The sequence below is a fragment of the Budorcas taxicolor genome, chromosome 1 (assembly GCF_023091745.1).
Source record: "Budorcas taxicolor isolate Tak-1 chromosome 1, Takin1.1, whole genome shotgun sequence".
Taxonomy (NCBI): Eukaryota; Metazoa; Chordata; class Mammalia; order Artiodactyla; family Bovidae; genus Budorcas; species Budorcas taxicolor.
Genome location: NC_068910.1, coordinates 162,464,485 through 162,486,016, shown reverse-complemented (window position 1 = coordinate 162,486,016; position 21,532 = coordinate 162,464,485). Strand labels below are relative to the sequence as shown.

At 37.5% G+C, this 21,532-nt stretch overlaps 1 protein-coding gene across 1 annotated transcript in view; it reads right to left on the bottom strand.

Annotated features, from left to right (window-relative positions):
- The window catches only part of MECOM (MDS1 and EVI1 complex locus), a 326,761-nt gene that overhangs the window by 36,196 nt on the left and 269,033 nt on the right, over positions 1–21,532 (bottom strand). The window contains exons 3-6 of the mRNA XM_052638028.1: positions 13,380–13,482; positions 9,691–9,907; positions 3,747–3,894; positions 2,314–2,467 (exon numbers count right to left, since the gene is read on the bottom strand). Coding sequence (XP_052493988.1) covers positions 2,314–2,467; positions 3,747–3,894; positions 9,691–9,907; positions 13,380–13,482 — 622 coding nt within the window. The remainder of the gene's footprint in view (positions 1–2,313; positions 2,468–3,746; positions 3,895–9,690; positions 9,908–13,379; positions 13,483–21,532) is intronic.

Here is a 21,532-nt window from a genome sequence, read left to right as displayed (position 1 = left end):
AAATATTGCTCTCTACACTTCTTTCTAACAGTGAGAGAGGTTTCAGAAAATCAAGAGTTCCTCTATATGGGAGTAACAAAAGGTGCATCTGACTTTCCTGGTTGGAGGCTCTATCACACTGACAGTGTTTCTATCAGGTCTCCAGAACTTAGCTAATCTGGGATGTCTCCATCAGCAGAGGCTTTGTTTTTCTCACTCGAAGGCCAAGCCTGGCCCACCACAAACCACCAAGCCTGCAGGTAAGGGGCTCGACTGATGCTGAAGTCTATGCTGTACTGTAATTTTCTCAGTAATAAGGAATTAGCCAGCAGTTAACATTGCATTTTTCTACTTATTAAACAAATTAAGAGGTATTTTGAATATATTCAGCCTATTAGAGCATGTGGTTTCTATTTGGGAAGGCTGGAGGTTTCTGTAAAGGCAGTGAGTAATTACCTTAGCGCTGGTGACTCTGGGCTCAAGCTTGGCGGTACACTGTAATAAGAGACAGTTGCCATAAACACACCAGTGGGGGTAAAGCGTGGTGTGTGGCCTTCTGGTGAGAAACAGATATCAACTCTAGGTGAACCTCCTCCACTCCAAAGTCTCCACACCAACTCCTCTTTTGTTCTGAAATTACATGGCTATTATTCATAATTACCCCATGGTCCTCTGTCAGATTTTATATTTGAAGAATGCCATCTGCTATTTAAATTTACCAATAATTACTGAAAATACAGTCATGGGAAATAGGTCTGCACAATCTGATTGGGAAAGGATACCCTATCGTGTTTTAAAGTGAAACACTTGACTTCAACACAATTAAAATTCCATATCCCAGGATCTTAGATGATAGGAATTTCTATTTTTTGACTTTTAAATAGTAGTGAAAGCATTAAATAGGTGATGATAATTCATGTGATCAATTCCTCTCTATTTCCCACCAAAACATAAATGTATCAAAATGTATTTCTGAAAAATCAGAAGTAAATGAATTATGTATGCCTGCAGTACTTGTAAGTACATTTTTAGGGCATTACGACCTAGAGTCAGGAATGTCTTTTTGAGACAAGAAGTCTAAAATTTCCATTGTATATTTTATTTCCCATGACTTTCAACAGAGCTTCCTCAAGAGAGAATAGAGCACCCTTTTGTTTCTCTGTTAGTCCTTTTCAATCCACCCAGGGAACAGAAGAACATATGAGCAAAACGGGATGCTAGCGTAAGCTGGAAAGGGAAAGGAAAGCTCTCATGGGGCTTGGAAACACAAAAGAGAGCTGTGCAAAGGCAAAAAGGAGGCATGTTAGTCTCTGGCATCTCCATGTTGGCACTGAAAGCTAGGTTTTTTTTCCATCAGGTCCTGTAGTAGTGTCTCATATACCTACTACAAACCATCAAGTAGCTGTCAGAAAAACTGTTTTGCAAGGATTCCCAAGTCCTGAGTATGCTTCATCCAGTTCTGTGCTTATCTGGATCCAAAATCTGTGCTGAAGTTTGTAACAGCTCAGTGAGTCACTATGTTTCTATGCCCCGCTGAGCCATGGAGAAGCCCAGAGTTGTTGCCCAGATGGACTGAGAACAACTGATTCTCCATATGAAACATTTCAGCACAATACAAAGAACAGGGGCGGGTGGACAAGAGAAGAAGCAAAAGAGGGCTGAGGTGGACCTGTCCCGAAGCCCTTGGTTACAGGGATATTCTAGGTAGGTGGTCAGATTGAATGGCCCCTGAAAATACACTGTCTGTAAATTTGCTTGAGTGCATGGGGTTAGAGACGCAACATGTCTAGCATCAAAGTAAAAGTGTTCTGCTTTTCAAGTAACTGAGAACTACTGATGTGCATCCTATGATCAACAACAAAGGGTAGATTAAAGGGTCTTTTATTCCCCCTATCCCCCCGCCCCCCACACACAGCCCTAAACCTACTTGCCAGGTGAGGTTCTTCTAGCTCTTTCTGACCCAGAACAGGTTTTTCTCACTTCATTTTGTCTAGTGTATCTGTGATTTGCTGTTTTACAAACCACACACATTTCCAATAGGACAAATCTCACAACCTGGGGGGCTTCCTTCACATTATTTAACAATGTGTCTTTTCTCTACCTGTTACTAATTCCCATCTAAAAGAAAACAGCCCAGGGATCATAGGCAAAATACCATAGATCTGGTTATAAAAGATTTTCTCATCATAGAAAATAGCCTGACTGGATGAGACCGTAAATTGCTAATGCAGAGGCCCCCTCATTCAGGGCCACGCAGGGCTCACTGTCCTGGTCACAGAGCTTTTCGGATGAGAGACAGATGCAGGAAAGGGGGCTGGAGTGTTGAAAACTTACAGATAAAGGGCTTCACACTGCTGTGGATGTGCTTGTGTTGTTTGAGGCCCGACGAAGTGGCAAACGTTTTGCCACACTCGGGGCACGCGTGGGCCCGGGCACCAACATGCTGAGAGCGGATGTGCCGCTGAAGGTTGCTAGGGTCCGTGAAAACCTGCTAGGAAATGAGTACTGATTAATCAAGAAACTTAATCCTAGGACACAAGAAAGAAGACCAGGAATGACTCAAGAAGGGATTGTGTGTGTCTGTTTAGTTTTTGTTGGTTTTCCCCAAAGACCAAAAGAAGGTCATATTTCCAAAGTGTGAGCCTCTCGAGGGTCAGGACTGTAAATTATTCAGCTCTGTAGACTTAGCACAAGTATCCATTAGTATCAGTTGAACAAAATAATTAATGACATTATTAAAGCATACTCAAGGTCTTCTTAATCCTATTTAGAGTGAATGGAATTGAATAGTAAAATACAAACCATGATATTATTTTAAATGATGTACTATTTCCATCCTTTAAACAAAGATGTACAAAATTGGATGGATTTTGCCTAAAGTGTCCCAAATCTACTCAAGGAGTTCCCTTAGGAGTTAAATTCTAACACTGTGTTTTATTAAGTAACCATTAAACTAAAATGGTTCTTTTGGACATTGTACTAAAAAACAAACAAACAAAAAAAAAAAATAGGGAAAACAAAAAGCTACCCACACATCTGGAAGCAAAATACATCTAAAGATAATGTCAAATGTCACAATTTCCACATAAGAAAAGATATTCAAATATCATGAAAATTTTTTGAAGAAAGAAATCAATTCTCATGACACCAGGACATCTTTTAGTTAATTGAGGAACGTGAAAATTTAATGATGTGAATTGCTGTTCCCATAGTTAAGAGTAATGGTCAAGGGGAAGTGCTTTCAATTCGCTCTTATATTGTTCAGCCCAGGTCACTAAGGAACTCCACTTTTAATTAGAACCAAGTCATAACTTATAGTGGGGACTTGGGTGGAAAAATCTGCAAGTATAGGAGTCTCCCATTCTTTCTGACTACGCATTCAGAAACTGTATGTAACTTCCACACAAATTGCTATTAGAAGAAATCAGTAATGTGCATTGGATAAAATTTTCATTCTCCATAAAGCTATAAAACAACCCCACTCTGGAAAGCCAGTAGCGGAACAAGGAATTTACCAAGGATGTCTGACACCTAGTTCTGGAACTCACCATTAAGCCTTACTTCCTCCCTTACAAAAATAAAAGGGTACCCACTAAGTGTTTTTGTACACTGTACTAATGCCTTGTAGCATACAACACTCAGTCTCTTTTCTCAAGATATTTATAGCTTCCCTTCTCACGGCTTGCTTTTACATATCGCAGCAAATGATGGATTAGGAGAGAGCAGGACGACAGAGAGAGGCCAAGCAGTCTGCAAGTTCACTGTACCTTGGCGCAGTTCTCACATTCATAGTGCTTTCCACTATCATGTGACATCTGGTGGCGAATTAAATTGGACTTCCAGTTAAACGCCTTGGGACACTGATCGCACTTGTATTCCCTCTCTTCAGTATGTGACAACATGTGTTTCTCCAAGCTGTTAAGAGAACAATTGATTTAACAGGACATGGTGACTAAGAACACATTAATAAACAGAAAGTCATTTTCTTACTAATCCAACTGGCAATTAAAGAAAGAAGAGGGAAAAGAGTCGAGGCAGGGAAGAAACAGAGGAAACAGGCTTGCAACAGACAAAAGTACATCTTATATTCCTTGGACTGTGCTTCTCAGCAATTCAGAGAAGTGCCCCTGTTGTTAAAAAAATAAATCTGATTCAGCTAGCAGGGATTAGGTGCCAATTTAGGGGCATGATAAACAACTAGCTGTTTGTCCAGTTCTGGATTCATTACACAATTCTAACTGCAACACGTACTGCTGTTACCCACTTAATTCAAACACAAACATTCAAACCGAAAACGTTAAGAGATTGCTTAAGAATATGCAGGAAACTATCCTATCTAACGTATACAACTCTTACATTGACAAAGGCACTTTTATTCCTACCTATATTACCAACGGGAAAGTGGACTGTAAGTGATCTATCTATTCAACAAGCCACTTCTTAATACAACCAATATAATAGATGGTCGCTTACAGACCGATGAATAAATATACAAGTGCATAGATAAGGTTGGATGGCATCTTCGATGAAATGGACATGAACTTGGGCAAACTGCGGGAGATGGTGAAGGACAGGGAGGCCTGGAGTGCTGCAGTTCATGGGGTGGCAAAGAGTGGGACACAACTGAGCAACTGGACAACAATATAAAAGTAGATATAGACACTGATGGAAACATTACCTAGAGAGAATATATATGCACATATCTTATAACCTAAGGTCATATATATATATATATATATATATATATATATATATATATACAGCCTATGAAATAGGGAGGAAAGAAAAGTATATCATACTGTAAGCAGATGCACTTGTAAAGTCTCTCCAAAGAAAAACAGGGTTAGAATTTTCTCACAAGTATAACGTCTCTGTTTTAAAACTTAAAATATTTTACCTTCTCAAATGTTCCCCTGTCTCACTAAAATTTGAATACAAAAGCTGCATGAATATAATGAAAATTAAATATTATAGATAATGGGTTACTGTGATATTCAGAAGATACTGGCAACATTTTTGTTAATTAAATACATACATATAACACATTAGGATATTACTCCCAAATAAGGTAACCAGAACTCCTTAGAGAAATGTCCCTTTTCAAATTTGATGCATGAAATACACAAGATGGGCTTCAACATCTTGTCAAGGAAAAAAGCAAGAAAGTTACAGATCATGGCAAAAAAAATAAAAAAAAAAAAAACCTAGGTTGCCAATCTGAAGAGACACCTATTGCCTAAAGATGGGGAAATTTAAGCATCACTAAGAATAATGATCTCATCTTTTAATGATAATAATACTTAAAAACACAAAAAATGAAACTTCACCAGTTACCCTGGGAAGATGCTGAGAAGCCAAATCATTGCTCTGAAAACTAGTAAGTAAAGGGGGAAACTCATGCATATATCTCGGCTTTCCTATCTGAACTGTACTTCAGGGGGAGCAAATAATCAAGGAGGGGGAGTTTCTCTGCATAGAGTTAATCCAGACAGTAAATACTGAAACAACAGGGGAATTAGAACACATTCATTTTGCAGCACCTAAAGAATTAATTAATCTAGGCAATCCATTATATGCCTCCTAATGGAAATAAATGATAGTACCAATGAGGTATTCTTCCTAAAACACTGAGCCTAAATCTGATCATAGCTTGGGATGTAACTATGAGTATACAGGAAATAGAGGGGATGGATAAAGATGACCAAAAAATACCAAGGGGATATAACTAGTAGAATACAGCCAGGAGGAAATGCTACAGGAAAAAACACTCAATTTCTTCTATATATAAACTATAATGAGAAAGAGGGACTTACTGACTTTGACTGGGGAAACCTTTAAATTAAGAAATAAGAGAGACACAAACCAATTGCAACGATGGACCTTATTTTGATCTTAATGTAAGCAAAACAAACTCTAAAAATAATAAAATAACTGGGGGAATTTGATCAGTGAATATTTGATAGAAATAAGGAACCATTATTTTTAAAGTGAACTTATGTGTTACATCTTTTCCACAGACACACACTGAGCTATTTATAAATAAAATGACATAATGTCCAGGATTTGTTTCAATAAACCAAAATGAGTATAGCTGAGATAAGACTGGTTTTGTGTGACAATTATTGAACCTGAGTACACTACCATCCTCTCTAGTTTTGTGGGTATTTGAAAACTTTCATAATAAAAAGGTATTTAAAAAAAAATGTATCATGCATGCAAGCACTGTTTCTTCCCCATGTTTTATTTTTCTGTGAGATGAACACTCTAGGTTTGAGAATCACCACTTCTGTATGCCTAGAATATTTATCCAGTGGCTGTATACATTGTGTGCATCGCAATGTATGTGAAAAAAAAAATGAAATGCCCTTTCTCGTATCTTGACAAATTAGAAACACGTTTCCATATTATTCTCTTTCTCAGTTTCCTCCTTCCAATTCTATTCATATTGGCACATGAACTTATTTTTCCTGCCCTATGAGTCAGTCAACTTGGTAATGCTATTCTATCTGAGCACCAACAGCTATATCTCTGTGAACAAAAAGTACCAGGAGAGTACAGGTGTGTGGAGTCACAAGAATGGCCCTATCTTTATCTACAATATGTAATCCTCTGTTTGTTACACAAGCTGAAATGTTAATCAGAGAGTTAACAGAAAGATATTAGCAATGGCAGTTAACATTGAATTGAGTCAGGGACATCTTCCAAAATCGTTGTGTGATTGCTGTTCTTACTATCGTCTTTAGCAAACTAACAGGGCCTGTCATTTCATGCCATGTATTGTATTCCAATGTTCTTAAATCATAAACTTTGAAACCTAGTGGTAAAAGAATGCCCTGTACATTGAGATATTTCCTGTCTCCTAACTCCAAGAGTATGATATTGTTTTAAGACAAATATTAAGTTAACCTTTAAAGTGTATTCCAGTATACATTGCTCTGTGTGATCCCATAGATGGCAGCCTACCAGGCTCCCCCATCCCTGAGATTCTCCAGGCAAGAACTCTGGAGTGGGTTGCCATTTCCTTCTTCAATGCATGAAAGTGAAAAGTGAAAGTGAAGTCGCTCAGTCGTGTCCGACTCTTCGCAACCCCATGAACTGCAGCCCTCCAGGCCCCTCCGTCCATGAGAGTCTCCAGGCAAGAGTACAGGAGTGGGTTGCCATTGCCTTCTCCGCAATATACATTAGGGGTGGACAAATACTGTTTGATATCAATTATGCGAGATACCAAGAATAGCTAAATTCATAGAGTCAAAACATACATTGGTAGGAGCCAGGGACCAGGTGGTGGGTGGGTTGGAGGGAGGGATGGGAAACTAGTATTTAATGGGGACAGAGTTTCAGTTTAAGAAGGCGAAAAATTCAGGAGATGGGATGATGGCGAGAGATGCACAACCGTAGAAATGTACTTAGTGCCACTTAACTATACAGTTAACTATGGTTAAAAGAGCATGTTTTATATTATGCGACTTTTACCACAATGCGTGCATGCTCAGTTGATTCTGACTCTTGGCAACCCTCTGGGCTGTAGCCTGCCAGGCTCCTTTGTCTATGAGATTTTTCAGGCAATAATAATGGAGTGGGTTGCCATTTCCTTCTCCAGAGGATCTTCCGGACCCAGGGATCAAATCCACGTCTCCTGCATCTCCTGCATTGGCAAGTAGATTCTTTACCACTGAGCCACCTGGGAAGCCCCTTCACCACAATAAAAAACATTAAAAATAAAAGTAAAATACAATAAAAATGTAAAAACAAAAAAGAAGCAGAGATAGTACACAACACAAAAGGGGGAAATGACAGCAAAGTAAGGCAAATTTTCTTTTCCTTGTTTCTTCTAATCCCGCATAAAACCCATATTGCTCCCTGATCATTATCAACTATCAGCTAATCAGTGATAGAAAAGAAAAAGGCAAGTGGTTCTTACAAAAGCTTCTTTTCACTCCTTTCATAAACATAAAAGTATACAGTCAGTCATTAATGAAGCTTCACTTTCAAAGAATTTTACCCCAATTTATAGAGCTTGGCTTAGCCTTCTGAGTTCTTTCCATCTTTTGCATGCATATCAACCTTTGTTTCTTGCCCCCCTTTTTTGGAGGGTGGGCTGCCCAGATGACACTAGTGGTAAACAAACCTCCTACTAATGCAGGAGACATAAGACTTGTTGGTTTGAACCCTGGGCTAGGAAGATTCCCCTGGAGGAGGGCATGGCAACCCAATCCAGTATTCTTGCCTTGAAAATCTTGCCAGTATTCTTGCCAGCGACATAGGAGCCTGATGGGCTATAGTCCATAGCGTTGCAAAGGGTTGGATACGACTAAAGCAACTTAGCATACATTCCTTTCTCAATATCTTACACAAAAGATACAGAAAAGAATAATATACCATATCAAGAAAGGAATTCTCATTTGCTTAACATATAAAGCAACAATATCAGATTCAGTAAAGTGGAAAATATTCAGGGCATGTAGGTTCTGCACCAGCTAAATTATATAACCCAAATTATCACTTGGATGATCAGTATCAGGTTGCATAGTGACATGATATATCCATCTGGCTGAGCTACCAAGAAGTGAGTTTTGAGAGTTCACCCAACGCCAGATAATTAGGTTTCTTTATTGTTTGCTACTGAATGTTTGAATGAAAGAACTAAATTGACAGTTGGTTTTGGCATAAAGTAGGATTGACTTAGGCTTAATCTTACACCCAGAGTAAGAAGGTTTCTCCACCTAAGAAGTATTGCTACACACAATATTTTAGTGTTGAGGCTGTCAGTTTTTGTTTTATAATGCTGTCCAATACTTTTGATAACAAAATAGAAGGAAATATACTTACCCTTTGACATCAGAGATATGGCTTTACAGTATAAATACTTTTCTCACCTGTTGGTATTCAGTGATTTCATTTTGGCTTTTAATTTGGACACAATATATTTAGGACATGTGCTGTGATGGGGTCATACAGAATTGGACATGACTTAGTGACTAAACAACAACAAGGGTTGTTATTTTCTTTAATAGAAAAAAAAAAAACAAACCAAACAATTGTTCCTGAATTAAATTCAAAGGGCTATAAAAAGTTAATATGTCATTGAAATGTGATTTCTGTTTTGTTAAAAATATGTATCAAAGAATTATTTCATTTAGATCTTGTTTATTTTTTTCTTCCCTTTAAGACAATTCAACATTTTCTTCACTGGGCATGTTTCTGTTATTCTTTTATATGTGCAATTTAGATAAATAGTAGAAATTAAATCCACAGATTACAGTGATCTATCGAAAGACCATCTAGCTTTTCTTAAGTATCAGAAGTTTCTTTTTTATCATCTAAATGTTTCTAGAAAGTAGCTTTACTGTTCAGTATCTATAATTAGATTAATCAGCATCACTGTTGCCTCCTCTACTCTTGACTCATCCAATAAGTTACGTTTTACTCTAATGTTAAACTTTCAGCTGCCAATTACATTCCATAAATAATAATAGTAAACATATTATTTTCTCTCTGGCATCAAAATAACTAATTCCAACTTCACTGCAAACATTTTACAGGTGAGAATTTACAGGGGAAAATGACTTCCAAACCTGTGACTAATACATTTTTCCAGTTCATTGTTGTTTCAGATTTCCCATCTGCACCAATTCTGAAAATTGAGCATAAACAACATTGTACTTCAGAGTAAACAAACACGTTCTGGTAGTGGAGCATGCCATGTCTAACCTTTGCAAATCGGGAAACACTTGATCACATTCCTTACACTCCTGAATCGCATGTATCTCTCGGAGATCATTTTCACTCTCAAGCTTTTGTTGGAAGTCCTCTTCTACCATTGAGAAAGCCGAATGGGGAGTGCTGCATGGGAACTTCTGGTGATCTGCTAGCTCGGCCTTGGACTCAAAGAGCTGGTCACAGTCCTCACAGCGGTATTGCCGTTCTTCTGTGGAAATAATTCCGGTGTTATCAGAACTAGGCGATCAGGAAGCACTGCCACAAACCAGGAGTTCTTATCGAATTGTGAAAGACATAATATAAACTATTGGGTTGTCCTTTGCACCACTCCCATTTTAACATGGATTAGAAAGAATAAATGTAGAGAAGCCAGCACAGAGCCTAGAACTGTAACAGAAGCGATCACTGGGGAGCCCAGATAGTCTTCTTATCAGATAAAACTTTATGATGAAACCCTTCCAGGTTTTAATATTCTCAGGACATATAAAGTCATAATGACCGTTTACCGAGCATCATTATGACCTCAAACCTGTTCATGGATTATTGATTTTCCTAAAACTTGACCTTGAGGAATTACATATCAGATTTGTTTCCCAGCTTTCCGATGAGAGTACTGAAGCTCAGCAAGTTCAGTAACAAATCAAGAATTATAGAGCTGAGTAATTATGTCAAACTTTGAACTGTTTCTGTCCCATACCCTTCTCACAGTGCCATGTTACCTGTAGGGGATGTAGGAGAGTCTCTGTCTGAGCCTTACTTAAGCCTGGCTAACATCAATAAACTTGGAAATGCTTTAACGTTCATCATTTCTTATAATGGGACATGGCATGATTTTAGCACTTTTCTAGGCTCATTTATGTTCCCCCAGGGTCAGTGCTAATTGGCATGGCTTTGCTAAAGAGCCAACATATCATGAATTTACACTTTAAATCAGTAAGATAAATACATGGTAATAGTGGGAGACTAGAGATAACAAGGTGATAGAGTGTCAGGTAGTGACAGCCTTGTTTCTGTTCTTTCCACTGGCATAGCTTTTAGCCCACTCAGGAGGCTATAAATGCTATGCACTGATCACACCGGTACAATCACAGAAGTCCTGCCAACAGCTCACAATGCTGAAAGACACAGAGGACAACGAACGACAGGATACACAATCCGTGTTGCAGATCTACGGCCAGGACCTATAGCCAGTTACTCATTGACTGAACGTCTTTGAGGGAATACTTTAGTCACCTACCAGATGTGAGTCGTTTTGTTAGGGAAGGGATACCTTAGCAAGCCAAGGGGATACACATGAGAACAAATAGTATGATACATTTTATGACAGGTCCATGCACAGGAACTAAGGGAGCCCAGAGGAATGTGCCAAATCCATCCATCCTGGGGGACAGAGGTTTAGAAAAGACTTTGTAATGAGGAAAACTCAGCTGAGTGGAGCAGGTTGAGGGACGGAATAGCATGGACCAATTAAGGCAAGAAAGAGCAAAAAAATGCAAGCTCATAGAAAGGCAAAGCTGTAGTGAAGTGTGACAGGTTTATAGGATGCATGTAGGGGAGGAGTGGGAAATGAAGTTCGCGAGGGTAGCAGGTTCCTAGGGGCTTTTTAGGTTCATGCTAAGACAACTGAAGCAACTGAGCACCAGCAGCAGCAGCAAGAAAGTACAGAAAGCCACTGAAAGATGGAACACCCCACTGCAGCCTGAAAAGCCAAGCAGAGCGATCACATGGGTCATCATTGCTATAATCCACCACAATACTGGTTTAGATTAAACTAAACCAATAACACAGGGGCCAGAAAGGTAAAGAAATTAGTATGTAGATTCAGTGGGGTTTGTCAGTTTTGGACTTGGTTAAAGAAGAGGGAGGTGTTCGAAAATAAATCACCTCAGCTGTAAGACGGGTTTCTCAATAACATCAACTAGGTAATGGAAATATTTCTTATAGTTTGTGACACTATTCACATGTTTAAGATCTAACTTTAGGACCTCAGCCAGCAGTCTGAACACAAACAGCCTCCAGGCCACATAATACATGAAAAGACATAGGATTTAGAGATGGCAAGACCTTGGTTTCAATGCTGACTCTACCACTTTCTAGCCAATTTATGTAGTCTTATGTGGCCTTATTCCCCTATCTGTATAATGGAAATAAGACTTTATGTCTATGCTCTATGTCTAAAAGACTACAAAGGACAATGAAGAGCCGATAATATCTAGCATTCAGTATGTGTACAAAGCATGTATTTTATTTTCTGTCCTAAGAAACATTAACTCCTAGGAGTATGAAATACAAATCACCATTTAAACATTATAGACATTATATAATGTATCTGGTATACGTATGGATATGGATATCACACATCGAAAATAAAAAGCAATGGATGCGTTCAAGAGTATCGTAAACACAGGTAATTCATGAAATGTAGCCCTAAAAGAAAAACAGTCACCTCTGTTTATACTTTTCAGAATAGTACACTAAGTATTTTTATTTCAAAAAATAATTATTTGAAAACCTTTTGAGAGCAAACATTCACTGATTAAAGTTTCCTCATAACAGAAAAAGCCCAAATTATATTCATTTTTATCATCTAAGCAGTCCTTTCTGTCAAAGAGCCCTTTTCCACTGGGTCAGGTTCCCCATTCAGGCTCAAACTCTACCAGGCTAGTTGACAAGTCTGGGTTTCTGACACCACTTACTTGTTACAGTTTTTTAAGAGGAAAATAATTTCCAAAAGGCTCCCCGAAATGCAACTGGTATAAATTTACAAAGAGGCAGAATGCAGCTTGGCCAAAGTAAAAAATGTTCAACTAATGAGTCAGCCAATAGTGGTAGCTTCTTTCACAGGAGATGCAGAAGCTGAAGCTAAGGTTCTCCTGTTGGCAATGCCAGACAAATGGGAAACTGACCAAACCAGCCCCAAACCGACCTCTCAGGTAAGCTGGGATGGGTACCCCTTCCTACTGATACCTCCAACTATGAAACTCTCCAAAGACACCACTAGACTATGCTGAATGAAGTCCCATTGTATTAGGAGAGAGAAACAGGAAAAAAAATATTAAATGTTCATCCCAATAATACAAACCAATACAAATAAAATTTCCTTTTACTCTCATCTGAATATACATCGCTCATTATCAAAATTCCTTTTTATGCCTCCTTCTTTGATTTAGAATGGATCCCTGACAAATACAAATTCCTCTGACTCTAAAATTTCCTCATCTGTACTTTTCCCCCACCCTACAGCTGCCTCCCATGTGATCATGCTGGCTAGGATTTAAGCAGAAAGATTTTTTTCCAGTAATAGAATATTAAGTGGGAGGAACAACTGCTAGATTTTCAAAAGCCCCAAACCAAGCTCCCTGAAATGTCTTTTGCCCCATGAAAGTACTCTCACCAGAGTCTAAGGCATTGACAGAAGGCTTACTTATGTGATGTCTCAGTCCAGATATTCAAAATTCCTTTGACCTCCATTTCAGAAAAGACCTCTGCTTACTTTAGCTTCACTGTAATATTAGCCAGGTGTCACACTAAGAAAATAGCCACTCTAGGGGACAGAATTTGTTGAAGCTGACAATGACTAGCCAGGGAAACACAAACACCAAGTGTGATGGATCCTTTGACAGGCTCCATCACAATCTCCAAATGAGGGTGGTGCGGATGGCGGCATGTGCGGTACTAACCGTGGATGTCTGGTGCCATAGTTTCATGGGAATAGTCTTCACTCTTCATGAACAGCAGGAGCTCCTCTCCTGGGGCAATGTCTGCGACTACTCTATAAAATATCTTCAAAAGACAACGAACGTGGGAAAGAGAAAGAGAAGTGAATGTTAAGAAAGGGCAAGATGTACACTAAGATAACCGTTCATTTTCCCATATTTTAACAAAATATTCCTTTTAATTTTCATCAAAAGAACTATGACTTCCCATATTATACACTGAAAATTAGCCCTCTGCTGACAAACGGAAAGCTGGGACTCTCATGCCAATTTACGAATCTTTCCAACTCCCACTTCACAAGTCAAATTTTCTAAATGTGAGGCTTGCTGTGTCACATTCACCTTGTGAAATGTTTAAGAGACATGAAGAGATTACCAGAGAAAAGATGATCCCTTCTCTGAATCCCTTACTCTGGTGAACCATGCACAACTGATTGTTGCCTGTGCCCTGCATTATCCAGCTGTGGCTGGGCAAAGGCTGGCAGGGGCAGAGTTACTGCCCCTTCTTGAACATGTTCTCAAAAGTAGCACGTTCTCAATAAGGTGCTTTTAAGGCAACAGTCTGGAGGGACCCAACATAAAGAATCATGAAAAGATCTGGAAAAAAAAAACCAACATAGTTTTAAAAGAGAGTGTTTCTTTTTTTAAACACTGCATCCCTCTTTTATCAATCAAAAGTGATACTCACAGATCCAGGACCTGCCTTCATGACCCAGCTCCTGATCCCACTCTTTGAAAGCAAGCATTATGCTTTCAATCGATTCTTTTACCAGGGTTTGGGGGTGGTGCTTATTCCTCTTACTTTCACACAAAATGTTGATGAGAGGAAGGGTTGAATACATCCATTAATGACTGACTAGAAGCAGTGTGGCAAGTATGGAAAATATCCTGACCTATAATTTCCAAGAGCTGCCTACCTTTTCCCTGACCAGCTCAGTGACCTTAGGTAAGTCATTGCCCAATTTACTTGTCCAGGCTTCAGGGTCTCTTCATGTAAAAGGCATTTAGTTCTGATTTGCAACATATATAAACATCAAATCATTATGTTGCATACCTGAAACTAATATAATGGATATATCAATTATATCTCAATATAAAAACGACTTAATCATGAAAATGTTTAAGGTGCTTTTTCATTTTAACACAAAAGGTTTTTAATTTTTAATTCTAAGATTATGTATTAAACAAAAATTCTTAAATGAGAATAATTACAGTCACATACAGACACATACACACATACAAATTCCAGCAAAAGTAACAATCACAACAACAAAACCAGGGATTCAATTCTGCTCAGTCTCAATGCAATAGGGTGAAAAATCCTATAACACAAATTGGCATACCCTGCTAAGAAAAGGGAAGGATCTATTTTGAGAAAACTTTGCTCTAACTGTGGTTTCTTGCAGGATCACTTAATAGTTCAAACTGAGAAAAGTTGAGTAATTTAATGTCTTATGAGATCAAGAGAAATGTGCAAAACTTTAATTATATTTATTTGTTTATCTTTTGAAAAGCAGAGGACATTAAACAAAAGTACGTGCCTCTTCATTCCAGTAGGTGGCTCTAAACTCCAATTGTTTATTTTTCTTTAAAAAGACCAGAGTACAAAACTGTGTTAAATTCAAAAAATAACTCAATGAGGAGTATTTTCTGCTTAGTTTCTTTCCTGTCAAAATAGAATCACTTTTTGTCACGCAACAGTAATTTAACCACATGAAGCTGGTTTACAGAAAATAATGCCAAACGTAAAATATTCCTCTAATGTAATATGACCTAAAATGTTTCTCTAATATGATATGACTTAAGATTCTTTATCTCTATCCATAGATAGAATCCAGACTATCTTAGGAAAATAACTCCTTGTTATGTGCTGATTCTATAAAAACCAGAGACTTTATAGTTTGTATCTTATTAACCGTAACATTCATATTTTCCTTTCTTTGGAAGTACACTGAGAGGAATAGACTGCTCAAAAAAGTTACCAGGTTAAAGAAAAAAAAAGTGTTCATTTGCTTTTTTCCTCCCTAAACCTTCCAGTTAAATGCTTGTTAGTACCTTGTTTCATTCTAGAGTCCTAGTTCCCCTTAGAAAACAATGGACTTCTCTCAACAGTTTGAATCACCTCTTCTTTTGGCATCTCTCAAAGGTTTAACTTATTAGCTTCCTTTCCAACAACATGTTGACATTTGAATTGTGACATATTAGAACTTTTCGGTGGCTTCTCGGAAACAGTGAGGTTAAAGAGACAATATCCCGCAAGACCGTAAAATGGTACAATTGTCTGTGCTGGGGAATGCTGCAAAGAGACACACACGCCAGATCACTGGAAGAAAGTATTATGATATCATTATTTCTTTGGCGTCCACTATTTATCATGTCTCTTTTAATTCCATTTTAGATTTATTCAATCCAATGTGAACAGTCCAAGAAACAAAAGAAAGTGATGGATATGTTGTAACTATATATTAGAAAGACAATTCTCTTTGCCGGGACATAGATCACTACTGTAATTTCCCTTTAAGTGTCCAGATTGTCATGCGAAGAATATTGAGTGCATAAAAAACAAGACACGGAAGAGTGTTGATTTTGGCTTTATTTACTGGAGGTAAAAGGTGACATTCCAGGCCACGAAAGGCAAGGCTAGGCAGCGTGGGTTTTAACTTCAGGGTGTTCTTTTCGATTTTAAGTGAATTTTTATGGTGCTCATGAAACTGAGGTTTGAAAAGATCTGGCAAGAGCCTGCCCTAATGAGGGCAGATTCTGGGCATGCTTCCTCATATCATATAAGAATGTGCTTGAAATCCCATCTACCACCCTTAGAAATCCAGCGCTTTTTTTCAAGGTGTTGCTACCACTTGCCATTTCATCATATCTCATGTCTTTAGATCTTAAAGAGACTTAAGTAAAATTATGTCTTTCCTCTTATAATTACAGTGGCCCCAAAGTATAATTTGAATACTTGAATTCAGAGATGTCCACATATAAAGTTGGTTTACGTCCTAGCAATAATAATATACCAACAGGCATTTGGGAAGTGAGAGGAGTAGTTTAAATGAAAACATAATGACAATTTCTTGCCTCAAAACAATTATGTGGGGGGAAAATGGAATGTAATGCTGGTGGAATCAAGCCTTTCAGAAAATAAAATATCACATCTATGTTTTTATGTTATAAAATAGGTCTTTAGGCAAATAAAAAAATATAATTAAAAACCTAAGTGCTTTATGCAGTTTCTCCCGCAGGTTTGTCTATTAAGTATGTTCGACCATGCTTATAAAAATATAATTAAAACATCTTTAAAATCAGTATATTCTCAAAACTTCAACTATATTGCAGCCCTATGAACTATAGGTCATCTGAGTTAGGGACCAGGAGCAGAGATATTACTAACATAGCCTCTCTGTGCTTTGTGTTTGAGAAAAATGGAAGGGAATCAATTCCTCTGTTAAATTCCATAAAAGAGTTAACAGGTCTCTTCCATCAGGGGGTTTTATGGAAAAAGCTATCTGGAACCAAAATAAAAACGTCTTGGATCTGGGATTCTGTGATGAATTCAACTCAAGTATTTAAAGAGGGGCTCAAAAGTCTCAAACACTTAGAAAAAGTTGGAATGGATATAAAAGGGTTGTTGATTTATTATTTTGCTGGGTTTCTCTCAGAATGCTCTTTAAGAAGGGAAACAACTCTTCCCATTATAAGGTGAAAAATAGAAGAATAGGGACTTACAGTCTAAAGAAAGAGGATTATATGAGAATTCCATTTTTTAAGAGTCATGATAAACATTTTAAAACTATGTTAACGCCTTTAGACTTTTCTTTTTGGTAGCTAATACACCAAATGGCATAAATACAACATGTTATTAACATGACCTAACTCATAGAAACTTTTGAAAGTTAAGATGGTCTTTTCATTTTATCACAGAAAAAATATAATTTTCCCAATATCTTGCTGGACTCTTTTTAATCTTTCCAGAGAGCTTTTTATCTTTATCCTTCTAAGTATGGATATTATATCTGATCTCTGAATACTTTATAAGAATAAATATTATGGTAAATGTTTTAACAGATCTTTATGTATTCTTATATTTTTAAAACTTGCTAAAAAAACACACTAGTGGAATTTCTTTATATGTTTTTTAAAAATTCTAAATCATTCATATATTTGAAGATAAAACTTGAAATCTCCCAATTTGTTCACTTTTACTACTGGTGAAATTCACAATTTAAGGCATAAATATAACATTATACATGTATATAGGAATTACTCTAAAAATAACTATTATTCCTAATTTGTTTTAATCAAACCTTGTAATGGTTCCAAATGTCAAAAGTATATCTGTTCAGTTAAGGCTAAGCTAAAGGTAAAAGGCAGTGGCGATGTGGACTTGATTTAGCAAATTTAGACAGCCAAAAGTTATATTTTAATACAATTTTATATATATAAGAATATATGTGCTTGGATATGTTATATATTTTATACGTGATTTACAAATGTGATGAAGTATATGTTTGAGGAAACTTTTTAAAATCAGTGATTTCTTGTATTAATATAAATTAATATTTAATGGCATATGATTTTTCTAATTATATATCATAAAAGTTATATATTTTATAAATTACATATTACATGTAATATATGTTGTATATAACAATTTTTTATGTACAGTTGGAACTGAAATTAATCACACTTTATTAAATATTCATTTTCTTTTGTAATTTAAGCCCAAAAGGACAGTCACCAAAGAAAATATGGACACTATAAGCATTCTGATAGGAAAGGTAATAGGCTATAAAAGACTTTCAGATTATTTCTCTTTTATACTGTCAGAGCCTGTGTTCAACCAATTCCTCCCTCAAACTGATGATGGCTACCATTTGTATTTATAAATGGTAATAATGTGGGTTCTTGTTTATAATCTTATAAAACAGAGAAATCTAGAATCTGTCAGACCAGACCTGCTGTCTGGTTTGCTATGCTTGGATCGATTTAAAGTATTATGCTTGCACTACTGAGACAAGAAAAATTCAGTGCACAGGAGGGAAAACAAGAAAGAAACAAAACACATCATTTACTTTTAAAAAGATGAACAAGGACTCATTGTTATGAATTCCCGTTTATTTTTCCTGGTCAAGCACTGGAAGTTTTATTTATGCTTAATAGACTACATTTGGCATGTCTGAAAATGGCAGAAGTGTGAATTATGAGTGACCTTCAACCTATTCAGGAAGTTGTAATAATTGAAATAATAGAGAAATGTACTCCCTGCAAAATCTGTACTGAGACAACCGTTTCAGACTATTGCTGTCTTTTCGGTCTTTTCACTTTGAAGTAGATAGTTGATTCCTTCTCTCCCAACTCCCACAATTCAGCCTGAATGCTTTATTTTCTACAGCTTCATACCAGTCTGAGACTAGGAAAAGGTGAATGGAACTTTAACATTTAGAGGCTGGGTGGGAGGGGAGGTAAGTGACAGTTTGCACATCTGAACAAAGTCAATATTTGATATAAACACATCTGTCAGTCTTGGTGCTGCAGAGGTAACACCAAGCCCACAGAGACAACGTGTGCACAAGTGCTCGCTTTAGGAAAGGTGCTCTGGACCCCTGATCTATCCATAGCAATGTGGGAAACCCCAATTCTGGAGGACAGGCGTAGTGTCAAGGTTTTTCACCTCTAAAAGAAGGACCCTTTTTAATCCTGATTAAAAAGAGATAACAAAAAGTGTATTCAGCAGACAGAGATTAATAATAGAATGTAAAGAAATTTGTCCAACAGAATGGAAACACTGTCATGGCCAAGCTTTGCTAAAGCAAACCATCCTTAGTTTCTCCAAAGACACAGTATTCTGAATTTGTCTTCAAGGTAACAGTCTAAAGACTAGAAAATATTAACAGAGAAATATCAGGTGTAAATCTTGCTGTATCTGCCTTAAAACCAGAAAAAAAAAAATATATGTATATACTAGCTACTCTCAGAACAAAAATATTAATGGAGAAGAAGCCCCCCCACACATACACATTTTTATTTCTTCCATAATAACATGAAAAGCAAGCCAAGTATAATTTATTGAATGAAATAAAACAGAGAGAATTGCCTGTTGATTCTAGTTTGCAAGAACAGGGCAAGTGATAAAGATCCACTATATTATTAGACCTGGAGCTTGTTTTGTAACCAGCCTGGAAGCTTTGCAAGCATCTTGTTAAATAACCTCTAAAGATCACGCTATAGACCTCACAAGAAATATTCCTTAGCCAGCTGTCTTTAATGTGGCCATTTTGTCTGACTCTATAAAACTGATCATCCTCAACAGTTTCAGACTGCTCAAAAAGAGAGGAAACTAAAGATCTTCTTTGGGTTTTTAACTAGGCTGGAGACATTTCTTATGTTCTTGACCAACACATTTTCCTCTTTGATGGCTTGTGATGCATTCTGACACCTATCTTTTTGGTGCTATTCCAGAAATAGCTAGACTCCGGTATGGGTGTGATGCTCTGAGATCCTCCTGTATGAAAAATGTTGGGTACATGTAAACATGAACTACTTAAAATGGACAGATCATCTTTTTCGTGAACTTACGTGCTTTATCAATCTTCATAAAAATTCCTACCTTCTGTAGTGCTATGACAGGCCTGTGTGCTGGGCACAATTACATGATGGAAGTTTTTTGGGGGGAGGGGATGTTATTTGTTTTATCATGTGAATAGCAAATGACAAACTATGTCTGAGACAGTTTCGTCTTTGGGTGAAGGAAGTAACTTATCAGCCAGACGACATCCCCTCAAAGTCCACTTAGGCACCGTTCACAAAGCCAGTCTCTGGGTATTGCCAGCTGGCATTCATCTTAAAACAGCAGAACATGACTTTGGTATAAAAGTGGAACTTGACTTAAAAACAAAGCAAAGAAAATGGCCAAAGCCAATAATAATTTTAACTTCAAAAGAGGTCATAGAAAATGCGGACAGAAATCCTTGCAAAGGAAGAGCAAATTAACAAATTACCTGACAGTTGACACAAACATGTTTAAAAAGTAGAAAGAGGCTAAGATACTATATTTTGCTTTTATGTGGTTGATCTTCCCTGCTTCTTTGCACAAATTGCATTAATTGAATGATGCAGGCATGGTTTTTTTTTCCTAAAAGCCAAAGAAAATAACTTGATAATTGAGCCTATAATGAGCCTGCAATAATAATAATACTGTTGTAGTGTCCCAGCAGACTGATAGCACCATTGACTTGGACCCAAGGAGAGGGAGGGCGAGTGTGCCACTCAGCCATGATGGTCCTGGAAGCAGTTAAAACTTTATAAGGTACAGCACAAACGAGAACAATGCCTATTCCAGCTGAAAACAGTGTAGAATCTTGCTGCTGTTCCTCAACCACAAGGGAGCTGGCAGCATCCCTTAAGTGAATTCTGACTATGCATTCTCTGAGGGGCACTCCTTCTTCTAGGTCTTCTTTCTTCAAAATATACATCGGGCATTAGATAATCTCTTATCGACATATTTCGCTTTCTTTGGAGTGAACAGCAGACTTCTCTTAGTGTACTTACTAAATACCAACTGTCAAGGGCCTGTTTAAAAATGAAAGGACTTATCACCTTGTGTAAATGACAAGATTAATAATGTCTTGGGTTCCTGAGAACTTTATCCCACTTGTAGACCATGTTAGGGCAGGCCAGGAGCTTGAATAAAAGTGTGTTCCTTTCTGTGGTGCAGAATACACACGTAGCTATAAAACATTACCCCAAAGTACATGCCCAGATCGCTCTTGGAATCACGAGAGGAAAGGTAGGTCCTGTGTAAGTCGAAAAAGTTCACTTTCACGAATAGGGCCTTAGCGATCTGTCTGATTACAACCAAAATGATCTCACCATGAAGAAGTATTAGAGGAAAACTTGTGTCCAGAGAGCTATTTCATAAGTACACTAAGCTTGTGAACATGTCCGAGATAAGAACTGGCCTAATGGGGAGGTGTTGGGGGGTGGGCGTGGGCTGTGGATCCTCTTGCCTTTAAGCTAGGTGATGGGTATGGCAACACGGAGGTCTGAGGAAACTTCTCCAAGAATGGAGGAAAAGGTGGGAGTAGGGTGAGACCAGACCTAACGCAACATGCTCTATC